Below are 20876 nucleotides of genomic sequence, written 5' to 3'. Positions count from 1 at the left end.
CACAAAGGGAGCACTTTGCACAAAACAGCCTAGCCTCATACTTCACATTGCTCATATTTCTCTGTCTGGAACCAGGAGTAGCTCACCAAGTGGCAGCTGGTGGCTCCATGTCAGTGGGGGCAGTGGAATCTGCTTCAGGCTTTAATCTGAATTGTCCAGGATCTTCAGCACCTCAGAGAACAGACTGGAGCAGAGTCCACTGCCCCACTGACATGGAGCCATCAGCTGCCACTGAGCTCAGCCGGTGGGGCAGAGCTGGACCGATAGCCTCCTGGCAGAAGCATCGCTGCCCCTTATGAGAAGGGGGAGGGGCCCAGAGGTAGTGAAGTTGGGGCTTCTCAGATGCACCAGTGGGAGTGGTGATTCATTTATTTATTTATTGCATTTATATACTGCCCCATAGCCGAAGCTCTCTGGGTGGTTTACAGCAACTAAAAACAATAAAAACAAATATACAAATTTTAAAACACAAAGAACAATTTAAAAACACAATTTAAAAAAATTAAAAACAATTTAAAAACACATGCTAAAATGCCTGAGAGAAGAGGAAAGTCTTGACCTGGCGCCAAAAAGATATCAGTGTTGGCGCCAGGTGCACCTCATCAAGCAGATCATTCCATAATTTGGGGGTCACCACTGAGAAGGCCCTCTCCCTTGTTCCCAGACTCCCAGCTTCCCTCCGAGTAGGCACCTGGAGGAGGGCCTTAGATGTTGAGCATAGTGTACGGGTGGGTTCATGTCGGAAGAGGCGTTCCATCAGGTATTGTCGTCCTAAGCAGTGTAAGGCTTTATAGGTCAAAACCAGCACCTTGAATCGAGCTTGAAAACATACAGGCACCCAATGCAAGCGGGACAGAATCGGTTTTATGTGTTCAAACTGTCTGGTCCCTGTTACCAATCTGGCCGCTGCATTTTGCACAAGCTGCAGCTTCCAAACCGTCTTCAAAGGCAGCCCCACATAGAGTGCATTGCAGTAATCTAGCTTGGAGTTACCAGAGCATGGACAACTGAAGCCAGGTTATCCCTGTCCAGATAGGGGCATAGCTGGGCCACCAACCGAAGTTGGTAGAAGGCACTCCGTGCCACTGAGGCTACCTGAGCCTCAAGTGACAGAGATGGTTCTAGGAGAACCCCCAAGCTACGAACCTGTTCCTTCAGGAGGACTGCAACCCCATCCAGGACAGGTTGGACATCCACCATCCGGTCAGAAGAACCACCCACTAGCAGCATCTCAGTCTTGTCTGGATTGAGCCTCAGTTTATTAGCCCTCATCCAGTCCATTGTCGCAGCCAGGCACCGGTTCAGCACATTGACAGCCTCACCTGAAGAAGATGAAAAGAAGAAATAGAGCATACTGATGGCAATGCGCTCCAAAGCTCCAGATGACCGCACCCAAAGGTTTCATGTAGATGTTGAACATCATGGGGAACAGAACTGACCCCTGTGGAACCCCATACTGGAGTGTCCAGGGTGCCGAGCAATGTTCCCTGAGCACCACCTTCTGGAGCCGACCCGCCAAGTAGGAGTGGAACCACCGCTATGCAGTCCCTCCCACTCCCAACTCAGCCAGTCTCCCCAGAAGGATACCATGGTCGATGGTATCAAAAGCCGCTGAGAGATGAAGAAGAATCAACAAAGTCACACTCCCCCTGTCTCTCTCCCAACAGAGGTCATTGTACAGGGCGACCAAAGCTGTTTCCGTGCCAAAACCAAGCCTGAAACCCGACTGAAATGGATCCAGATAATTCAGTTTCATCCAAGAGTGTCTGGAGCTGGCCTGCCACCAATCGTTCAAGGACCTTGCCCAGGAATGGAACATTTGCTTCTGGCCTATAGTTATTAAGATTTTCTGGGTCCAGGGAGGGTCTCTTCAGGAGTGGTCTCACTACCGCCTCTTCCAGGCAGCCAGGGACCACCCCCTCTCATAGAAAGGCATTAATCACTTCCCTGGCCCAGTCGGCTGTTCCATCCCTGCTAGCTTTTATTAGCCAAGAAGGGCAAGGATCCAGCACAGAAGCGGTTGCATGAACCTGTTCAAGCACCTTGTCAACGTCCTCAAGCTGTACCAACTGAAACTCATCCAAGAAATCAGGACAAGGTTGTGCTCTGGATACCCCGCTTGATTCACCTGTTATAACACTGGAGTCTAAGTCCTGGCGGATGCTAGAGATTTTTTCCTGGAAGTGGCAAGTGCCTAGCAAATTCATTACAGTGGGCCTCAGATGGTTCTACCATGTCCTTGGGGCCAGAGTGTAATAGCCCCTGGACAATTCTGAAGAGCTCTGCTGGGTGGCAGATTGATGATTTGATAGTGGCAGCAAAATATTTTTTTTTGCTGCCCTCACTGCCCCTAAATACAGCTTACCATAGGCACTTACCAAGGCGTAACTGCATCGACCAGGAGTTTGTCTCCATCTGCACTCAAGCCGTCTCCTATATTGTTTCATCGCTCTCAGCTCTGGGGTATACCATGGAGCTGTATGAGCTCTACACAGGAGCAATCATGTCAACCACCCGGGTCACTTCTGTATTGCACAGTTCAACCAGGGTGTCGACAGGAGCGCCAGCCCTATCAGCCAGAAAACTCCCCAGAGCCCTTTTGAAACCATCCGGATCCATTAGTCTCTGGGGGCGGACCAGCTTAATAGATCCCCCAGCCTTGCAGAGGGGAAAAGCTGCTGTAAGTCTAAACTTCAGCAAGCAGTGATCTGTCCATGACAGAGGGACTAATGTAAGGCCCCTCACATTCAGATCACCATCTCCCTGTCCAGTTGCAAAAACCAAGTCTAGAGTATGCCCTGCTACATGTGTTCAGCCAATGACATGTTGGGACAGTTCTATAGTTGTCATGGAAACCATGAAATCCTGAGCTGCCCCGGATAAGGTGGGCTCAGCATGGATGTTGACATCCCCCAGAACCAACAGTCTGGGGGATCTCAACTGTACACCCAAGACCACCTCCATCAGCTTAGCTAGGGAGGCTATTGGGCAGCGGGGTGGGCGGTACACCAACAGAATCCCCAGTCTGTCCTGCTGGCCCAACACAAGGTGCAAACACTCCAGACCAGTACATGGACGGGGTGCTTGCAGAGGGAGATGGAGCTCCTATAGACCACAGCAACCCCTGGGGCATCCAGGGATCCCCTGGGGCATCCACCCTGACCTCGTCACCACTTTTCCCTCCCTCCCTTGGTAAGCAGTAGATACACTGCTCCTGGGAGGCCACTGCTGCAGTTCTGCCCCACCGGATGAGCCGCTTCTGCCTAGACCCTTAAGAGACCCCTGTTTCAGGACTCCAGACACAGACATCCAACAGCAACCCCCACTACAGTCCCACAGGTGGGGGTGCCAGAAGAGGGCACCCCACACAGGTAAGCAAGGGAGGGGAGGCTATCACTAACATAATAAAAAAAAAGGATGAGTGTTAATTCTCATTCTGTCCTCAGGAGGGCATCCTACAGTTGTAAATATTACTCAGACAAAAATCAGGAACCTTTCTTTCTCAAAAAGGTTCAAACCTTTTTAGCTCTGATGGGTTTAAAATGAGGAGCAAATGGTTTTAAAGAGGGCAAATGGATTTAAATGGCTAATGCTATGAAATGGATTCGGTTGCCATTAGAAATGGCTAGCTCAGAGCTTGCCTCTACAGATGTGGTTTTAACAAAAGAGCAATGGGGGATGTTCTCCTTAAGAACAGAGGAGTCTCTGCTCTAAGAACAGCTGGGTAGCTGCTTTATGAGCAGCCATAAAGAAGCAACTCGGAGAAACAGACTACGGCCTTGTCCAGATGATAACCTTATTACTGACCAATGTCAAATTGGAGTTGAATCAGCCAGAAGCTAACCTGCAGCATCAGTGGTGAAGAAAGGGTCATCCCTGCTGTTAAGTAGCTGGCTGTGGGTGTCATGAACAGGAAGCAAATTTTTGTGATTAAATTTATTATGATTTTATTTTTACTGACTGGGGGATGGGAGAATCATTTGATGGATTTTCTGCTTTAGCTGTCAAAATGTCTTGTTCTGGATTATATATATATGCACACAATAATGCTGTGGTATCTCAGGGAAATACCTGGAAAATCTAACACTGTCGTAACTTGCTTGTAAGAAAGTTTGAACTTAAAAACTCATTTTTAAAATACCCAGCTTTAAGTTGGATGTATTTGTGGTTATATCGTTTCTTCTGTTTGCTTGAAGCCAGATGGAAATGTACTGGCTTCACTTATAAGATCAAACTACCAACGTCTGTTTTATTACATAGTTGTATATGTAACCAAGAACAACAAATCCATTTCATGCATAGTTTTCATTTGGGTGACCTTTTGATCTTCTCCTTCAACAAGGATAGGACCTTTATGTGCAAGACTTGGTTCCAGTATGTCACGTCTGTCATCAAGCAGATCTCAAGTAATAGGGCAAGGTCCAAGGATACCCTCTTTTGAGCTCTTGGAGAGTGATAAGCAGGCCTACAACAAAATGTTGCATTATTGAGTGTTCCTGTTCATGGCTGGCTGGCTGGAACCCTGCCCTCTTCCAGGACACTCCATTACCCATCCCACACCTGACTTTCCATTTCCCCCTCCAATAGTCAGCTAGGATTGCATGGCCGCCGGGCATGCTCAGTCCTCATTGGGCTGTTTTGGTTTTTTTTCCTTATCCCTCTGAGGATTTTTACTTACACTCTGTCTTGCTTTGTTCTTCTGCAGACTGTGGGTTCTCCCCAAAGCTGCTGATGCCTCTCTCTTGTGCATGATGGCACATGTTTTGGCTGCACAGGCATGAGCACTCAGAGAATTGAGATCCCTATTCGTATACATTTATTTATTGTTATGTAAACCCTTTCATCAAAAGATTTCAGGGTGGTCTACAAAAGTGTGAGATAAGATTAACTCACACAACATAGAAATACAAAATAGTTCTTGGCTAAATGTTCTAAAGATGTGAATCAGAACAAGCCAGTTCCATATAAGCAGTGTTCTGCAATAACTTCCAAAAGAGTTCCCTAGCTGCTCTGATCTTTCCTGCACAACTGAGTCAGTTTAAGAAAGATACACATTTTTATCTCACTGAAATGTTGTACAAATTGGGATAAATGTAGATTCTGAAGTTGACTGATACAGACCTGGCAGTGACAAAGTGAAGTATTTTAAAGGTATATGTGTATGGATGTTTGCTCCCAGCCTACACACTCCTTGAAAATGTTAATACATCTGGGTCCTTGCTGCTCTTTGTGGCACAATACAGTTGGCTGATGTGGGCTTTATCTCTTCTGTTAGAGTCAAGGGATGGAAGATTTACAGAGTTTCATGCATATATTATACTCAACTTTATCCTACATTCTGAATTTCATATTAGTTATATGGATGATCTCAAGACATAGTTTGAATAAGGCTCAAATAAGATTTGGTTAGCTAAATTCCATTTCAAATGATGGACAATCATGCGTAGTAAGGACGCTTCCAGATTGGGGAGGGGGAGGAGTTAATATTGCAAATGGACTATTCAGCTATTGTAAGTGGCTATTGCCAACAGTATTTATTTAATGCAATGAGAATTTCTGAAGAAAGCGTAAATCCAGATTAAATGGGGGGGCTATAGGCTGGCATTAGATAACAACGTTGTGTGGACACTTGCTTAAGAAAGAAAAAAGCTTGCATGCGTGAGGAGCGCTGCCCTCACAACAGAACACCCGACTGGAAGCACCATAAGCCACTGCACAAAGGAAGCCACAAGGTGGCGCAAATCTACTTTGACACCCAAACTCCATTCACGTCCCTACAAAGGACCTTTAATATGCAGAAGCAGCTGCCTCTTTATGCCAGGACAAGCCGACTTCAGAGTTCCAGAGAGTGCGGAGAGAATTTGCAAAGGGATTATCGCATAACACATGCCCCTTATTGGGCCTGCAAGCATGTTCTGGAAGCCCCCGCCCCGTTCTTAGAGATCTTGTCCTTTTTGCACTGGAGTTTATAACCGGAAAGATGCACTTCAGTATCCCGGAGATAGCGCTGCTCATCCGGAATGACACATTGAAGCAACAGACCACGAGGATTCTAGGATGCCTGGATGTTAAAAAAGAAATAAATCAGGAAAAGATCCTGCCACGCAGTGGTTGAAAAATGGGGTTCTGATTCATTTGATTCACAACAGAAACTACTGACGGCAGTTGGTGTGCCCACTTTCCCAGTGTCTGCTGCAGTTTCGGGAAAGCGCCCTAACAGGAACGGGCGGGATGCTCCTGCTCATGGCTGTCCCAAGCAGCAGCTGGCTAAAACCTGATGCCTCTGGATTGGCCCGGCGAAGCTGGCCACATGCCAAGGCTGCCCCAGCAATGTCCTGCAATGTATCCAAGCGTGGCTAAGGGGATAAAACAAAGGGACGAAGAATGGGCCCTTTTGAGAAAGGAGACGATCGCGTGCTCCAAAAGCCTCCCCCATTCAACTGCGCTTTGGAAGCGTGCGCGAGTGGAGACATTCATCAGCCGTAGCAGATTGGCCGACACAAGAGAGTCAGGCCATTGTTCCCCCCCCCCTGCCTTGGGCCAAAAGCGAACCCTCGCCCCGGTGGCAGGTGGACAGTGCTGCTATGAAGAGAAAGGCTCGCATTGTCTGCGCTCCAAACTGCCACACGCCAGACCGCGGCGATTGTGCGCGCCCTATAGAAATGCAAACGAGCCGCGTGTGCCATCCGCAATCTGCTCCGCGCAGCGGCTGATTAGGCATGCCGGGCTGGTCCTCCCTCCTTCGCGTGAACTTTGCAGGAACCCCTCTTGTTTTCTTTTGTGCGTTGTTTGCAGCAAGGCACGCTTTGGATGGCTGCTGCAGAAAAATAAAATAAAAAACAAATCTAACGCGTTTAAAATAGACCGGGATGGGCGACCCCGAGCTGCAAAAGTAGAAATTATCGAGCACATAGAGCAATTCCTAGAAACCACGTTTGTGACGCATTGGTGGCTTTTCAATAACTTTTTTTTAAGGGGAAGAAAGCTTTTTACAAGCGGAGTTACTTCATTTTTTCATCTCATGGTCAAAGACGTTGTTTCAGCGAAGTTTGCACAGAGCTTTATACGTACAACCACAAGTTTCACATCTAAGGCAACATTCCCTTTGATTCCTCTCCCTCCCCCACTCCCTTTTAAAGATCAAATATTTCGGCCGCAGTCTGCCTAGTAACATCACAACAAAAGCAGCAGTAGCAGATTTGAGGCTTTGTAATCCCCCGTCTCCCTCCACCCTACTCCTCAGTCCCCCTCCTTCTCCCACGTGGCCTCCTGGCACGAGCCGGCTCTACCTACTGCCTGCTTAGCATAACAATACACCCCTCCTCTGGCCAATCAGAGCCGCTGAGATTCCAGCAGCTGCCGGCGCAGTTAGCTCGGCAGCCTATAAATACGGCAGGCGCCGCCGTTTGTAGCTCACACTTCGCTGGGGACTTTTGATTGATATTCGAGACAAGAACGTCGGTGTTTTTTGGTTGGCTTCTTCCCGGGAGATTTTTAGCTGCTGAGCAAGCCTTCTTGTGTGGATAATCCTCGTGGGTTTTGGACCTCGTTCTTTGATTTGCTTTGCCCGTGTGGACCATTATGACTCTGGAGGAAGTTCACGGCCAGGAACCAATGCCTGAAACAAGCGACAGGTACCTATCCGCCAGAGGCTTCTATCCTTAAGGCTCAGCCCCGGGAGTGACGGCAAGAGGGAAGGGCTCGCGAAGCCGTTCCTAGGCTCGGAGAGACTCGAGAGGAGAGACAGGCGGAGAGGAGCGCGAGCACTGGCGGCTCCGGGGCAGGGAAGGGGGTGGCGAGGAAGGCAGCCGCGGGCGTTTGGGCTGGGGTGAGGGGAAGGGCCTGTGCCCGAGAAAGGTTCCCACAACTGACGGCACTTTTCCTCTCCTCCTGTCTTGTTTGCAGTAGCTCCAGCAGCGCCTCGAGCGGCAGCAGAATGCAGAACGCCGGTAAAGCCCTCCAGGAGTTGCTCGTCTCTTCGCAGCGCCGCGGCTGCCTCACCGCCGGCGTCTACGAATCTGCGAAGCTGATGAATGTGTGAGTGTCAAGAGTTATGCATTTTTTTTTTTTGGTAAAAAAAGGTTTTTCCATGCCCCGCGCCCAGTCTTGAGCACCAGCTGCTCCTTAGAACAGAGGGATGGTCGGAAGAGGGTCCTTCCTTACGGGAGATCCTACTATCCTTTGTGGCTGAAGTATTCCTTGAACCCCACTAATATCCGTTTTCCTCCCCCTTCTCTTTTTGCAGCGATCCGGATACTGTCGCTTTCTGTGTGCTGGCTGCAGATGAAGAAGAGGAGGGGGATATTGCACTCCAAATCCACTTCACCCTCATCCAAGCTTTCTGCTGTGAAAATGACATCGACATTGTGAGAGTGAGTGACATCCAGAAGCTAGCTGCCATCGTGGGGGCCAGTGAGGAGACTGGGGAACCCAGAGACTTGCACTGCATCCTCATAACGGTGAGTTTTCATAGCCATATAAAGTCCATGGGGGTGCATTTGCAAGAAGCCCTAGCATTTAACATCTCTTAATATGTGGGCATTGGGCAGGAGTTAGCAAAGGGTGGGATTCTACCCTTCCCAATCTCTTTTGACCCCTGTCCCTTCTGTCCACTTAATGTCCTGTCGTAAAATAGTGCCAGAGCAACCACTGGCCACCAAATAACTTCCACTCATACAATTTAAGTGATTTTTGCCAGTGGGCCCATTCCCAAGGAAGCACATCTCATGAGTGTATTTACTGGTGGCTCAGGGGTTGCTATATGAATGTTAAATAAGTTCATACCCATTCAGAAGTTATGCTATTAATATTTGGGATATTATGGCAATTGTTTTGTTCTTAGCCATGAACAGTTCTTGCTTCCTCGCATAATACGTTTTGATGACCCCCTCACTGTGCAATTTTCACTCATGTGGCCTTGTTCTCTTTCCTTTATTGTAGAACCCCGCTGAGGATGCCTGGAAAGATCCAGCCTTGGACAAGTTGAACTTGTTTTGTGAAGAGAGTCGAAATGTCAACGACTGGGTGCCCAGCATCACCCTGCCTGAGTGATGATGATGATGATAAATCCAGTGCATAGGAGAGGTTGAAAACCTTTTGTTGCATTCTCATCCTGGTGTTGCACATCTGGGCAACCCAACAAGTGGCTGATTCTGGGGATTAGCCTGGTCAACAGCTTGGATTAAGTCACTCAGACAGCACGTGGTGGATTCTTGTGGAGAGAAAGGAGAAGCAAAGGAAGAAGGGGAGTGGTTTGTGCCAGCAGCGAGTTCCTTCTCTATGCTGCAGCGCTGGAGAAGCTGGCATGTCTACGGAGCTGAAGAAGTACTGCATGTTTTTTAGGAGCAGAAGCAAAGGGGGGAAAACTGGCAGGTTTCCAGTTAAGGTGGTCTGCTTGTGTTAGAAAGCAAGTGTGAAAGTTGAAAACTGGTCACTGATGATGGGCAGGTATGGACACAGTATTGTAACAAGAAACTGTTGGCGGGGGTGTGCAACCCCCCTAAGAGACTGGAAGTTTAAAAGACTTTAGTACTGTTGCATTTCTTCAAAGATTTTGATGCAGATCGATCTTTCGGAGGCCTTTTTGGACTGTGTTCTGTATTGATAACCAATTTTGCAATAATTCTTTTAAATTGAAATTCATGCTGCTATTGAAGTTCTTCTACATTTATAATAAATTTTTGATAATTAACTTTCATGTAGTGATGATGGTCTTGCTTGTGAGGTGGTGGGGAAGAATCCAAAACAAGAGACAAAGGAGTGAAACGTATAACTTAGCAATAAAACAGAATGCTGGGATGCCTACCACAATTAAACATTAATTCTTCTAAAGGTATTGCAGGAAGGCAGTGATTGGGCCACAGTCCAACACACAATGAATAACAGTGGGCTTAAGCACAGTTGTCTTATAGTTGCTTTAGATATTATCATTTTTTAATAAGTGCATATTGCTTATCTACACTGTGTGCCTGCTAAAACACTTAGTGGTTGAAATGTGCACCTGCCATTGTACACACAGTTCTCTGGGCTGCTTTTCTGCAGTTTACATGAGTTGTAATTAAAAAGATGCATATGGTTTAGCTTTTAACTTTAGTATGTAATAATGAGGTCTCTAAAATGTACTGGTCAAAGCTATAATGTAAATGGCCCACAGATCTTATCATTAGCAGAAAACATCTAAGCTACAGAAAGTGGCTGAACAAAGAGTATTCCTTCTATTAGAAATAACTTGACCTTTCACCTACCACATGGCAACAGCTGCTTGTCGCAACAGCTTGCAAGACTGAAGGGCTGCATGTTTAATGAGCTCTGTTTATAGGAGGTGGTCTTTGTTATGCACTAAAAAGACTTGGCACATGTTCCAAGGCAGCTGAACATTTTAAAACTGAAATAATAAAAACTACAAAAATAGTTCCACAGTTTGAGATGCCTAGCAGTGGTGTGGATGCTATTGCTTCTAATTCTCAGTAGCTATAGTTAAAAGGTGTCAGAGAAACAATTTGTTACACAAGCCACTATTCTTTTCATGCTGTTCAGTCACATTCTATCATGTACAACTCCAGATTTCACTTTTGTTAGATGCAACAGACTTTTTAGCCTCAACAAACCCCAAACATGATTGCATTGGAAATATGAAGATGGAACACCAATAGCTTGCATCTGCTTCAAGCTGTTGGCTTGTTGTCTGTCTGCCATATGCTGGGACAATAGAAGCTGTCATTTCAGTGCCCCAATTGTCTGCAAGCACTATTTCAATCAATAAAACAGATCTTTTCCAAAGGAGAAAAAAATGTTGATAAAAGTAACCGTTGTGGTCACTGGATTTCTGGCAAAAGTGATCTATTTGCATCTCATCTTAGCACAGTGTTTTGAATCCGATAACCACTACAGTAATTCCCCAGATGCATATTTCAATGAAACTGTAAATGCCCTCATTTTTCTAGTCATACTGCAGAAACAAAAGATCAACCATATTTTTCAATTGGCAGCGTTAAGAATTTTGTAAAAGAGAGGATTGACTAAGTGGCATGAGAAGCCTATAGGGGAATGAGGAGCATTGGTGTCTTCTAGTTCCTTTAGTTCCACCCCCAGTCCTGCAAAAGAACACTGTGTGATACAAACCTCTCAGGCTTTATGGCATCACTTGATGTCCATGCCTTTGTCTAGTGTTTGGACCTGAAAGGCTGGGTGCATCTTGAACAAAATTATTTGGCTGCCCAATGGAATTTGAAGCACTCTGTTTCTAGCATGGTCATATGGATTGCATTCCATAGAGTGCCACTTGGTATTTGTTTTAACTGTATAAGGTATGATAATGCGCTGCTAACCATACAATGCATCTTAGCATTGCAGTTGATACAACAACAGTAGGCTAATGTCTTATCATATACATAACAACCTATAAGCAAAAGATGGTTGTGTAAACACATTCTGGAAGATTTATTATTGAAGCCATGCCACATGGAACAGCTATATGTGATGACAACAGGAATTATTTACATCAGTGAAATAACTTCATTGTAATGAAAACCCTGTTGATTATTGACACAAGTTCTTAAGCTACACCGTAATCAACTGAATCAAAATTTCTGCATAGAGCTCTATGCCAATGGTTATATTCCAAAACTGAGGGTGAGGCTTGAAACCATTTGGAAGCCTTTCCTGCTAGTCCCAGGTAGATATTATTTATTTATTTAACTTCTATCCCCGCCCTTCCTCCCAGAAGGAGCGCAGGGTGGTAAACAAAGGACAAAACACTAAATATCTTTAAAACATTTTAAAAATAAAATATCTTAAAAACATCTTTTAAAAATATTTTAAAACAATTACCATATAGACACATACTGGGATAAGGTCTCTATTTAAAAAGCTTGTTGAAGAGGAAGGTCTTCAGTAGGAGCCATAAAATACCCAACAGAGATGGCACCAGTCTAATATTTCAGGGAAGGGAATTCCAAAGGGTCAGTGCCACAACACTAAAGGTCTGCTTCCTATGTTGTTTGGGATGGACCTCCTGATAAGATGGTATGGGGATTGTTGTGCACTTTGAAGTAAATGTGTAAGATTCCACTGGATTCTCTACCTTAGGCTATGCTTTAGGCATTAGATTGCACAGAATACTCTTCATTTCTTTAGGTTAGCAAAGTGGTACTCTGCATTTTCAAGGAATTTGCAGGGTTGTCTCTGCTTCCCAGGAACCTTGTACATTTCACCTGATCAGTTCTGTAGCCAAGACCCCTGCTAAAAAAAAAAAAGATGTCCTGGAATGACTTTTCTGCAAAGCATGAGCCAAAATCAATGGCCTTGAATAACTTAATAAACTGTTGAACCAATAAGATGGAAGCAAATCCTTAAAACAAAGCATGCATATTGTGTTATAATCAGAGAACTAACTTGGCCGGTTTGTCCAAAATGTTGTGTACACAAGTTATACTTGTCAAGAGAAAAGTTACACTTCATTCTTCTATGCAGGAAAGTAAAACAACATTCCAAGCCCTATTGCCCTGAAGTGACACTGTTTCAACCACATGGCAAGATGTACTGTAAAACAGGTCAGTGAATGAAGAAGGATAAAAGTAATTTTTATTTTTTTATACATAATTCACTCCAAAATGTACTTGCACTCTAATCCTATAAGACATTAGCTTGTGAGGAACTCCAGATAATGGTATGAAGATGCCTTATGCAGTGCAGTCTTTGAAGATCATTGGATATGAGTCTTACCCTGGACTGGAAATTTAAGAAAGTCCTACTGAATAACTACTTAGGATTTAGGCTGGCTTCTTGGTCCTCTCTATACAGCAATGCACATAAATGCTTGTGTGCCAATTGAGATAGTTTTTAACCAGCTGATCTGTGTAAGGTGTCATTGTGATTTGATGATGGTGGCTGTTGCTGTAGTCTACCTTGTGTTCCTCTGAATGTATTTGCCACTCTGCAAATACTAGATTTGATTCCTGAAGATGGCCTTTTAATATTAGCAGATGAGGTAAAAAAGGTTTCTTATCCAATTGGGAAAGGCAAAATTCAGAGAAGACTATCTATGTAACCTACCTATACTGTACATGACTTGTAACAGAATCAGAGAATAGTAGAGTTGGGTCTATAAAGCCATCAAATCCAACCCCCTGCTTAATACGGGAATCTAACTTAAAGCATATATGACAGTGGCTGTCCAGTTGCCTCTTTCCAGTGTCGGAGAGCCCACCAGCTCCCTAGGTAATTGGTTCCATCGTCGTACTACTCTGACAGGAAGTTTTTCCTAATGTTCAGCCAAAATCTGGCTTCCTGTAACTTGAGCCCATTTTTCCATGTTGTGTATTCTGGGATGATCGAGAAGAGATCCCTCCTCTGTGTGGCAACCTTTCAAGTACTTGAAGAGTTCTGTCATATCTACCCCCTTCTTCCTTTCTCAAGGTGAAACATGCCCAGTTCTTTCAGTCTCTCCTCACAGTTTCCTGATCATCCATCCACCTTCTCCCTACATCCACCCCACAAATAATGGTGGCAATTCAGCTGTGTTTCACAGGATAGGGTGCAAGTCTAATTGCATTCCTGTAGCTTAAGGAAACCCATGGGAGTGGGTTTTCATTTTAGTTAGCATATGTATGCTAAAGTCTGGGCTTATATGGTCTTCAGTTGTACATTTTTGGGAAATATTCTAGATGGCAGGTACAATTAAAAAAAACAAGTTTGAAATGGTGATGATATGGCAAAGCTAACATGGGCTGCCATTTTGAGACACGGTAACTGGCTCCTCAGATGTGCTGGTATCTGTTGAAACTGCAGTGCCACATCCACATTCAACCCATATTTATAATGCCCCCACCCCAACTAGGCATTTCAGCCATGATTTCTGCATATGGTAGAACAGTAAAAGGTAAATGCTACACCAAAATATGGTAAGCTGTGATTGCTTCACCATGCTGTTGCAAAGTTGTCCTGAATGAAACTAATTTTAAATGGGGAGGAAGGAATGAGAGTGACTCTTGAAAGACATGGGGCCCAACATTGTGTTGTTACTTTTTTGCACCCATTCTCAGCCATGCAGAGATGTGAGGAAGCTGTTCTTCAAAACAGGCAAACATACATTTTTTCACAACTTGGATGAGGACCATGGCTTCCCTTTGATATGATGCCGGAACTTCCAACATGTTCTGAACTGTGCTCAGTTTCCAAGGAGAACATTGCAGGGAATATATATCGGGGCATACTCTCGACCTTATTTTTGTTACTGGACATGGGGATAGTGATCTGGACGTGGGGAGTTTTACATCTCTCCCTTTGTCATGGACAGATCACCGCTTGCTGAAGTTTAGACTTTCAGTGACCTTTTCCCTCCGCAAGGGTGGGGGACCTATTAAGTTGGTCCGCCCCCGGAGACTAATGAATCCTGAAGGTTTTCAAAGGGCTCTGGGGGATTTTCCGGCTGATAGGACTGGCGCTCCTGTCGAAGCCCTGGCTAACCTGTGGAATGTGGAGGTGGCCCGGGCTGGCGACACGATCGCTCCTGCGCGCCCTCTCCTTTGCAGAGCTCATTCAGCTCCTTGGTATACTCCAGAGTTGAGAGCGATGAAGCAAGATAGGAGGCGGCTTGAGCGGAGATGGAGACGAACTCCCGACGAATGCAATTATACGCTGGTTTGTGCTTCCACCAAGCGGTATGTAGGAGCGGTGAGGGCGGCGAAAAAACAACACTTCGCCGCCACTATTAAGACATCTCTCTCCCGCCCAGCGGAGCTTTTTAGAGTCGTCCGAGGGCTACTCCATCTAGGCCTGCAGGACACTGCAGATACATCGGTGGCCCGCTGCAATGAGTTTGCTGAGCACTTCCAGCATAAGATCTCACGCATTCGTCGGGACCTAGACTCCCATTTTATAGCAGCTAACCCTAGTGAGGTGTCTGGAGCACAGTCTTATCATGTTTTGTTGGATGAGTTTCAGTCGGTTCAGTTCGAGGACGTGGACAAGGTGCTTGGACAGGTACGTGCAACCACTTCGGCACTAGATCCTTGCCCCTCTTGGCTAATAAAAACTAGCAAGGAGGGAACAGTTGGCTGGGCCAGGGAAGTGATAAATGCCTCCTTGTGAGAGGGAGTGGTCCCTGGCCGTCTGAAAGAGGCAGCAGTAAGACCACTCCTGAAAAAGCCTTCCCTGGACCCAGAGGATTTCAGCAGCTACAGACCAGTGGCGAACGTTCCATTCCTGGGCAAGATCTTGGAACGAGTGGTTGCTGACCAGCTCCAGGCGCTATTGGATGAAACCGATTATCTAGATCCATTTCAATCGGGTTTCAGGCCTGGTTTTGGCACTGAGACAGCCTTGGTCGCCCTGTTTGATGACCTTTGCCGGGAGAGAGACAGAGGGAGTGTAACTCTGTTGATTCTCCTTGATCTCTCAGCGGGTTTTGATACCATCGACCATGGTATCCTTCTGGGGAGGCTTGCGGAGTTGGGAGTTGGAGGCACTGCGTGGCAGTGGTTCCGCTCCTACTTGGCGGGCCGTCTCCAGAAGATAGTGCTTGGGGAACATTGCTCGACACCGTGGGCACTCCAATGTGGGGTCCCGCAGGGTTCGGTTTTGTCTCCCATGCTTTTTAACATCTATATGAAGCCGTTGGGTGCGGTCATCAGGAGTTTTGGAGTGCGTTGTCACCAGTACGCTGATGACACGCAGCTCTACTTCTCCTTTTCATCTTCTTCAGGTGAGGCGGTCAATGTGCTGAACCGTTGCCTGGCCGCGACAATGGACTGGATGAGAACTAACAAACTGAGACTCAATCCCGATAAGACTGAGATGCTGTTGGTGGATGGTTTCTCCAATCAGATGGTGGATACATATCCTGTCCTGGACGGGGTTACACTCCCCCTAAAGGAACAGGTTCATAGTCTGGGAGTCGTTCTAGACTCTTCCCTGTCACCTGAGGCTCATGTAGCCTCGGTGGCACGGAATGCGTTCTACCAACTTCGGTTGGTAGCCCAGCTACGTCCCTACCTGAGTAAGGAGGATCTTACATCAGTAGTACATGCTCTAGTAACCTCACGTTTGGATTACTGTAATGCGCTCTACGTAGGGCTACCTCTGAAGACGGTTCGGAAGCTACAGCTGGTGCAAAATGCGGCGGCCAGACTGCTAACAAGAACGAAGCGATCTGACCATATAACACCTGTTCTGGCCCACTTGCACTGGCTTCCAATACGCTTCCGCGCCAGATTCAAAGTGTTGGTACTAACCTACAAAGCCTTATACGGCACGGGACCACGATATCTGTTGGAACGCCTCTCCCATTATGAACCGGCTCGTACACTACGGTCTGCTACGAAGGCCCTCCTCCGGGTTCCGACCCATAGGGAGGCCCGGAGGGCGGTGACAAGATCAAGGGCCTTCTCAGTAGTGGCCCCCGAACTATGGAATAGTCTCCCCGAAGAGGTGCGCTTGGCGCCGACACTATCATCCTTTCGGCGCCAAGTTAAAACCTTTCTCTTCTCCGAGGCATTTTAATTCTTTGTTAATGATTGTAATGTTTGTAATCTGATTTTAGGTTATCCAGTTTTTTAGATTGTGAAATTTGATTTTAGATCGTGATGTTTTTGTATTTTATTGTATTTTATTGTATTTATGTTCACCGCCCAGAGAGCTATTGCTAGTCGGGCGGTATATAAGTTTTAAAAATAAATAAATAAATAAATAAATAAATAATAATAATAATAGATTAGACTTCCTCCATGCCTAAGAACTTGCAGGCACTCTTACTCCCGTGCAGCTCTAGTTGTGTGTAAACAAGTTGATAATGCCTGAATGTGTATGAAGAGGTATATTGGAATGTACACAGACTGCATTTTCATCAAGTCTGCATCTGAATGCATATTTGAATGTGCATTCAGATTGTATGTGCTGTTCCCATTCCAGAAACTGACAATATAAATCTCCTTAGCTGGATCATAGCAAGAATGTTGATTTTGCTGAAGCCATACACTGCAGTTTATCCATTCAGTCTTTGCACTAATGTGAAGGTCTACACATGGTAGAATATAGTATCATGTTTGAATCCTTGCATGTAGAATGTCACAAATATGATCTGGAGATTATTTGTGTACATCTGTATGTGCAGCCCACATGCCCCCAAAGGGGTAGACAAATTGCATAAAATGGGACATATGTACATATAGAAGTTCGTATGTAAGCTCTATGCCACATATATGCTCTTCTCTCTTTTGGTATGAACAGATGCATACACATCAGTGCCATGTTTGATCCTAAAGTGTGCATGTTATAATGGCTAGTTCCATCCGGATGTATCCTAGAGACCTATAGTCAGGCAGATGAAAGGAATAGGTTAGGTTCACCAAGTTCATGGCTTACCAGCTCTCAAGTGCCCTGGTCATCAAATGTCAGCAGCAGTCAAATGAAGTCAGATTACATACTGTCTCATGTTCAGAATATATAATATTACTGGGAGCCTGTCTAATGACCTGTATAATCAGGAATGAGATGGGGCTGGATAGTATCCACGTATTACACTCTGCATGGATGCGTTCATACAAAGGTCAACAGCATGTAGCATATATATGAACAGGGTCCTAACTCCAATGCATATGTTAAAGCAGATGTGACAAAACTACATAAGAACTGGTCTCTAGGAAACTCGTAGAATAAATTCATTTTGTTCTTCAAGGTACAGTCAAATGTGTCAGTGATTTGGTTTACTTTCATACTCTCATGATCAAGGCCTTGGGCATCCATTGATAAAAAGGTGGGATATAATTACATTATATAAATATGGGAATAATTTATTCACCAAAGCATGAATGGGTTGATCCACACACACAGACACACACACCTCCTTGGCACGTCCCAATCTGCAAAGTGTCTTACTTCATTATTTCATCATTACAATCCAGCAAGGTAGATTAAAGGCTATCCAGTGTGTTTTATAGCTAAATGAGGGTTTGCAGTTCTCTCCTAAATCCAACACTGACCATAGTGACAGACTTACCTTCTCTCTTGTAATACAGTATGGTGTTTCCACTTTGCGGATCCAATTTTGGTGAACTGATTCATTTAGTGCTGAATGTGCCATTGGCACTAAAAGCCAAACATGAGGCATCTGTTGCTGGACAATATTACTTTAGAATGCAGGTAATGTGAAGGATGAAAAGTTTGAATACAGTACTCCCAGTATATACTGAACATATATCAAACATACTCCCTGCCCCCACATGCTAGTTTTCTATGTGTAGGGTTTAAATGGTGCTCATTTAAAAAAAAAATTAGGTCTGTGCAAGCATTTGAACCTCTGCCCGCAGTCAATACAAACCCACCAAGTTGATGCTGTATTCCCAATGCTTCCAACACTAATAAATTGTGTGAGGTTGCTGATCATGTGTTTTATCTTTTATTGCTAAGTTCCTATAGAAGGTTTCTTGATGGCTGTTCAATCTGGTAAACAGCGAAAGTATGCTGTGGTAAGGAAACACAAGCTCCTCCTATAGGCATGTATTTTTTTTTAATCCACCTACATACATTGCATACTTTTGGATTAGAGAAGAATGACATACTCATCATATAATGATGCCTCTTTGAAAAATTGCTTTTGTGTGTGCAATACACTCCCACTATCCCACAAAGGAGATCAGGTGTGCAGACCAGACAAAAACTCTAATAAAAACTATTGCTTATACTATTCACTTCTTCCCTACATTTTAAATGACAATCATCTTAAGCATGAATACTTTGTCCGCTAGATTATTTCGGTACTGTATTTAGAATAACAGCACCTACCCTGCCAGACAGGTGGCACCAACCTTAGTAAGTATCTTGAACCCATGTGTTGGGTTCCCAAAGCTATGTGCTTGTCATATTGAGCCATCAGGATATCATAGGTCTTTACCAGCAGAAAACTTTAGTTTGTGTAATTGACCTTAAGATGCCTGCCTGGTCAGTTCTATGGGTGATTCCCCTTGTTAGGGCATGGCAATCTACCACGTTAAACTAAGCTCTCTGTACGAGTATCTGTCCATTTAGCCTTTAAATCAAGCTCCTGTCCCATGCCTGTTGGTCAGCCTCCCCATGAACTTGTGTTCTGGCTCCCCTGGCCTGTATACTTGACTGCCATCTTGATAATTCCTGATCTTGGTCCAGTTGTGTGTGCGCGTGTGTATACGTCCATGTATACACACGCATGCATGCACGCACACACTCACACACACATCATCTAGATTGGACTCCTGTCCTGGTTTCTGATTTTGGCTTTCCATGATCATGCTCTCATCTGTTCTTGTTTCATGGCTCATCAGAACCTCTGAACGGTGGGCTTTGTCTCCTCCAGCCGGCACTGCCAATCTTCAAGGATGATAGAAGCTTTGGTCCAAAACATCTGAAGAGCACCAGATTGGGGAAGCTGGTTCACTGCAACACTGATTCTCCAAGAAATTTCAGGTGTGGGAAGGAGGCCTAAACTTGACAAGTTTGGGGGCTAAAGGTTGTTTTCCAATACAAGTCTCCCTATTCCGCTCTTTTTTTTGGCAGAGGTTAATGGAATAGTGAGGCTATTGTGCAGCAAAACAACCATCAGCCCCAAAACTTGTCAGGTTCAGGCCCACTAAACTAAAAAATTAAGTTGGGTAAGAATAAAAGATATGGAATTCTTCTAAATAATATTTAAAAAATAACTTCGATCTAATGCAAGAATATTTAAATGTAATCAAAATAGATAAACCTGAAATTTCTTGCAGAATCAATGTTCCAGTAGACCAGCCTTCCTCAACCTGGTGCCCCCAGATGTGCATATATATTTGGAAGAAAGTCCCACTGAGTTCTATGGGGTTTACTCCCAGGTCACTAATTGTTTTCAACTAAGTTCTATTCAGAGCAGACCCAATGGAATTAATGAAACTAAGTTAGTCATGTCTAGTAACTTTGATGGGTCTGAGAAGGACTAGCATTGCATACTACCCAGTTTGTACAGGATTGCAGCCTTAGGGAGTATGTCCCATTAAACACAATGGTGCTGACTTATGCCTACTCAGGATTGCACAGATAGTTCACTCTACAGGCAATCTAATTTTAAATACTCTTCATATTTTATGGTGGAAGTCTGCGGGATCTGCACCTTTACAAGCACAATATTATTTTTATTTATTTATTTATTTATCATTTAATTTATATCCCGCCCTTCCTCCCAGCAGGATAATAATAATAATAATAATAATTTATTTATTACATGTATATCCTGCCTTTCCTCCAAGGAGCTCAAGGTGGTGTACATGGTTCTCCTCCCTCTCCATACAACCACCTTGTGAGGTAGGTTAGACTGAGAGACTGTGACTGGCCCAAGGTCACCCAGGAAGCTTCATGGCAGATATATGAAGTTATGTTTAGTACAACCTCTCAGACCACAGCATTGCTTGCTGTTAAGATAAGTCCTATAAATTAAGTACAAAATCTACCAAACACAAATGTGTTTAGAATGGTATATGCCTTTGACAGTGAACAAATTGGGATTTCTAATGGGAACACTGCCTTGGTTCCCTCATGCTGGTCATTCGGGTTAGTTCCAGGTGTACTCTCCCCTTCACATTGTCATTTACAAAATTGAATGTTATTTCAAATATCTAAGAACAACAATAACAAACAACAATAACCAGGGCTTGAACTAAATTATTAATTAATTATAGGAGCACGTTATAGGATAATACACAGACTGTTCTCTTCTGAATTAAGAATCAGTCACCTCTATTCACATAATAGTTTTTAAATCACAGGTCAAATCAGTTGGCTTTGAACCATGGCCTGTATTATGGTGGCCATACTCTCAGGGCCTATATCTTATATTTCTGGAAGGAGTTCAATGCAACATACATTGTTCTCCCCGCCTC

The 20876-nt window shown here is 44.7% G+C and overlaps 1 protein-coding gene across 1 annotated transcript; it reads left to right on the top strand.

Annotated features, from left to right (window-relative positions):
- The first annotated feature begins 7401 nt into the window (after positions 1 to 7401).
- GADD45G (growth arrest and DNA damage inducible gamma) lies at positions 7402 to 9691 on the top strand. The gene is made up of 4 exons (XM_061609746.1): positions 7402 to 7634; positions 7906 to 8037; positions 8246 to 8459; positions 8941 to 9691. Exons 1-4 carry the CDS (start codon positions 7582 to 7584, stop codon positions 9049 to 9051), a joined length of 510 nt encoding a protein of 169 aa, XP_061465730.1. The 5' UTR covers positions 7402 to 7581; the 3' UTR covers positions 9052 to 9691.
- Positions 9692 to 20876: the final 11185 nt, after the last annotated feature.

This window comes from Rhineura floridana, chromosome 1, assembly GCF_030035675.1.
Source record: "Rhineura floridana isolate rRhiFlo1 chromosome 1, rRhiFlo1.hap2, whole genome shotgun sequence".
In the NCBI taxonomy this organism is placed as follows: Eukaryota; Metazoa; Chordata; class Lepidosauria; order Squamata; family Rhineuridae; genus Rhineura; species Rhineura floridana.
The sequence above is the reverse complement of the archived record's forward strand: the minus strand, read 5'-3'. Positions and strand labels throughout refer to the sequence as shown.

What these genes read in the sequence shown, in the direction of transcription:
- GADD45G (XM_061609746.1), top strand. Translation starts at nt 7,582, where the DNA reads ATGACTCTGGAGGAAGTTCACGGCCAGGAACCAATGCCTGAAACAAGC. An exon ending in TCTGCGAAGCTGATGAATGT is followed by an intron (nt 8,038 to 8,245) that starts GTGAGTGTCAAG and finishes CTCTTTTTGCAG; the next exon opens with CGATCCGGATACTGTCGCTT. An exon ending in TGCACTGCATCCTCATAACG is followed by an intron (nt 8,460 to 8,940) that starts GTGAGTTTTCAT and finishes CCTTTATTGTAG; the next exon opens with AACCCCGCTGAGGATGCCTG.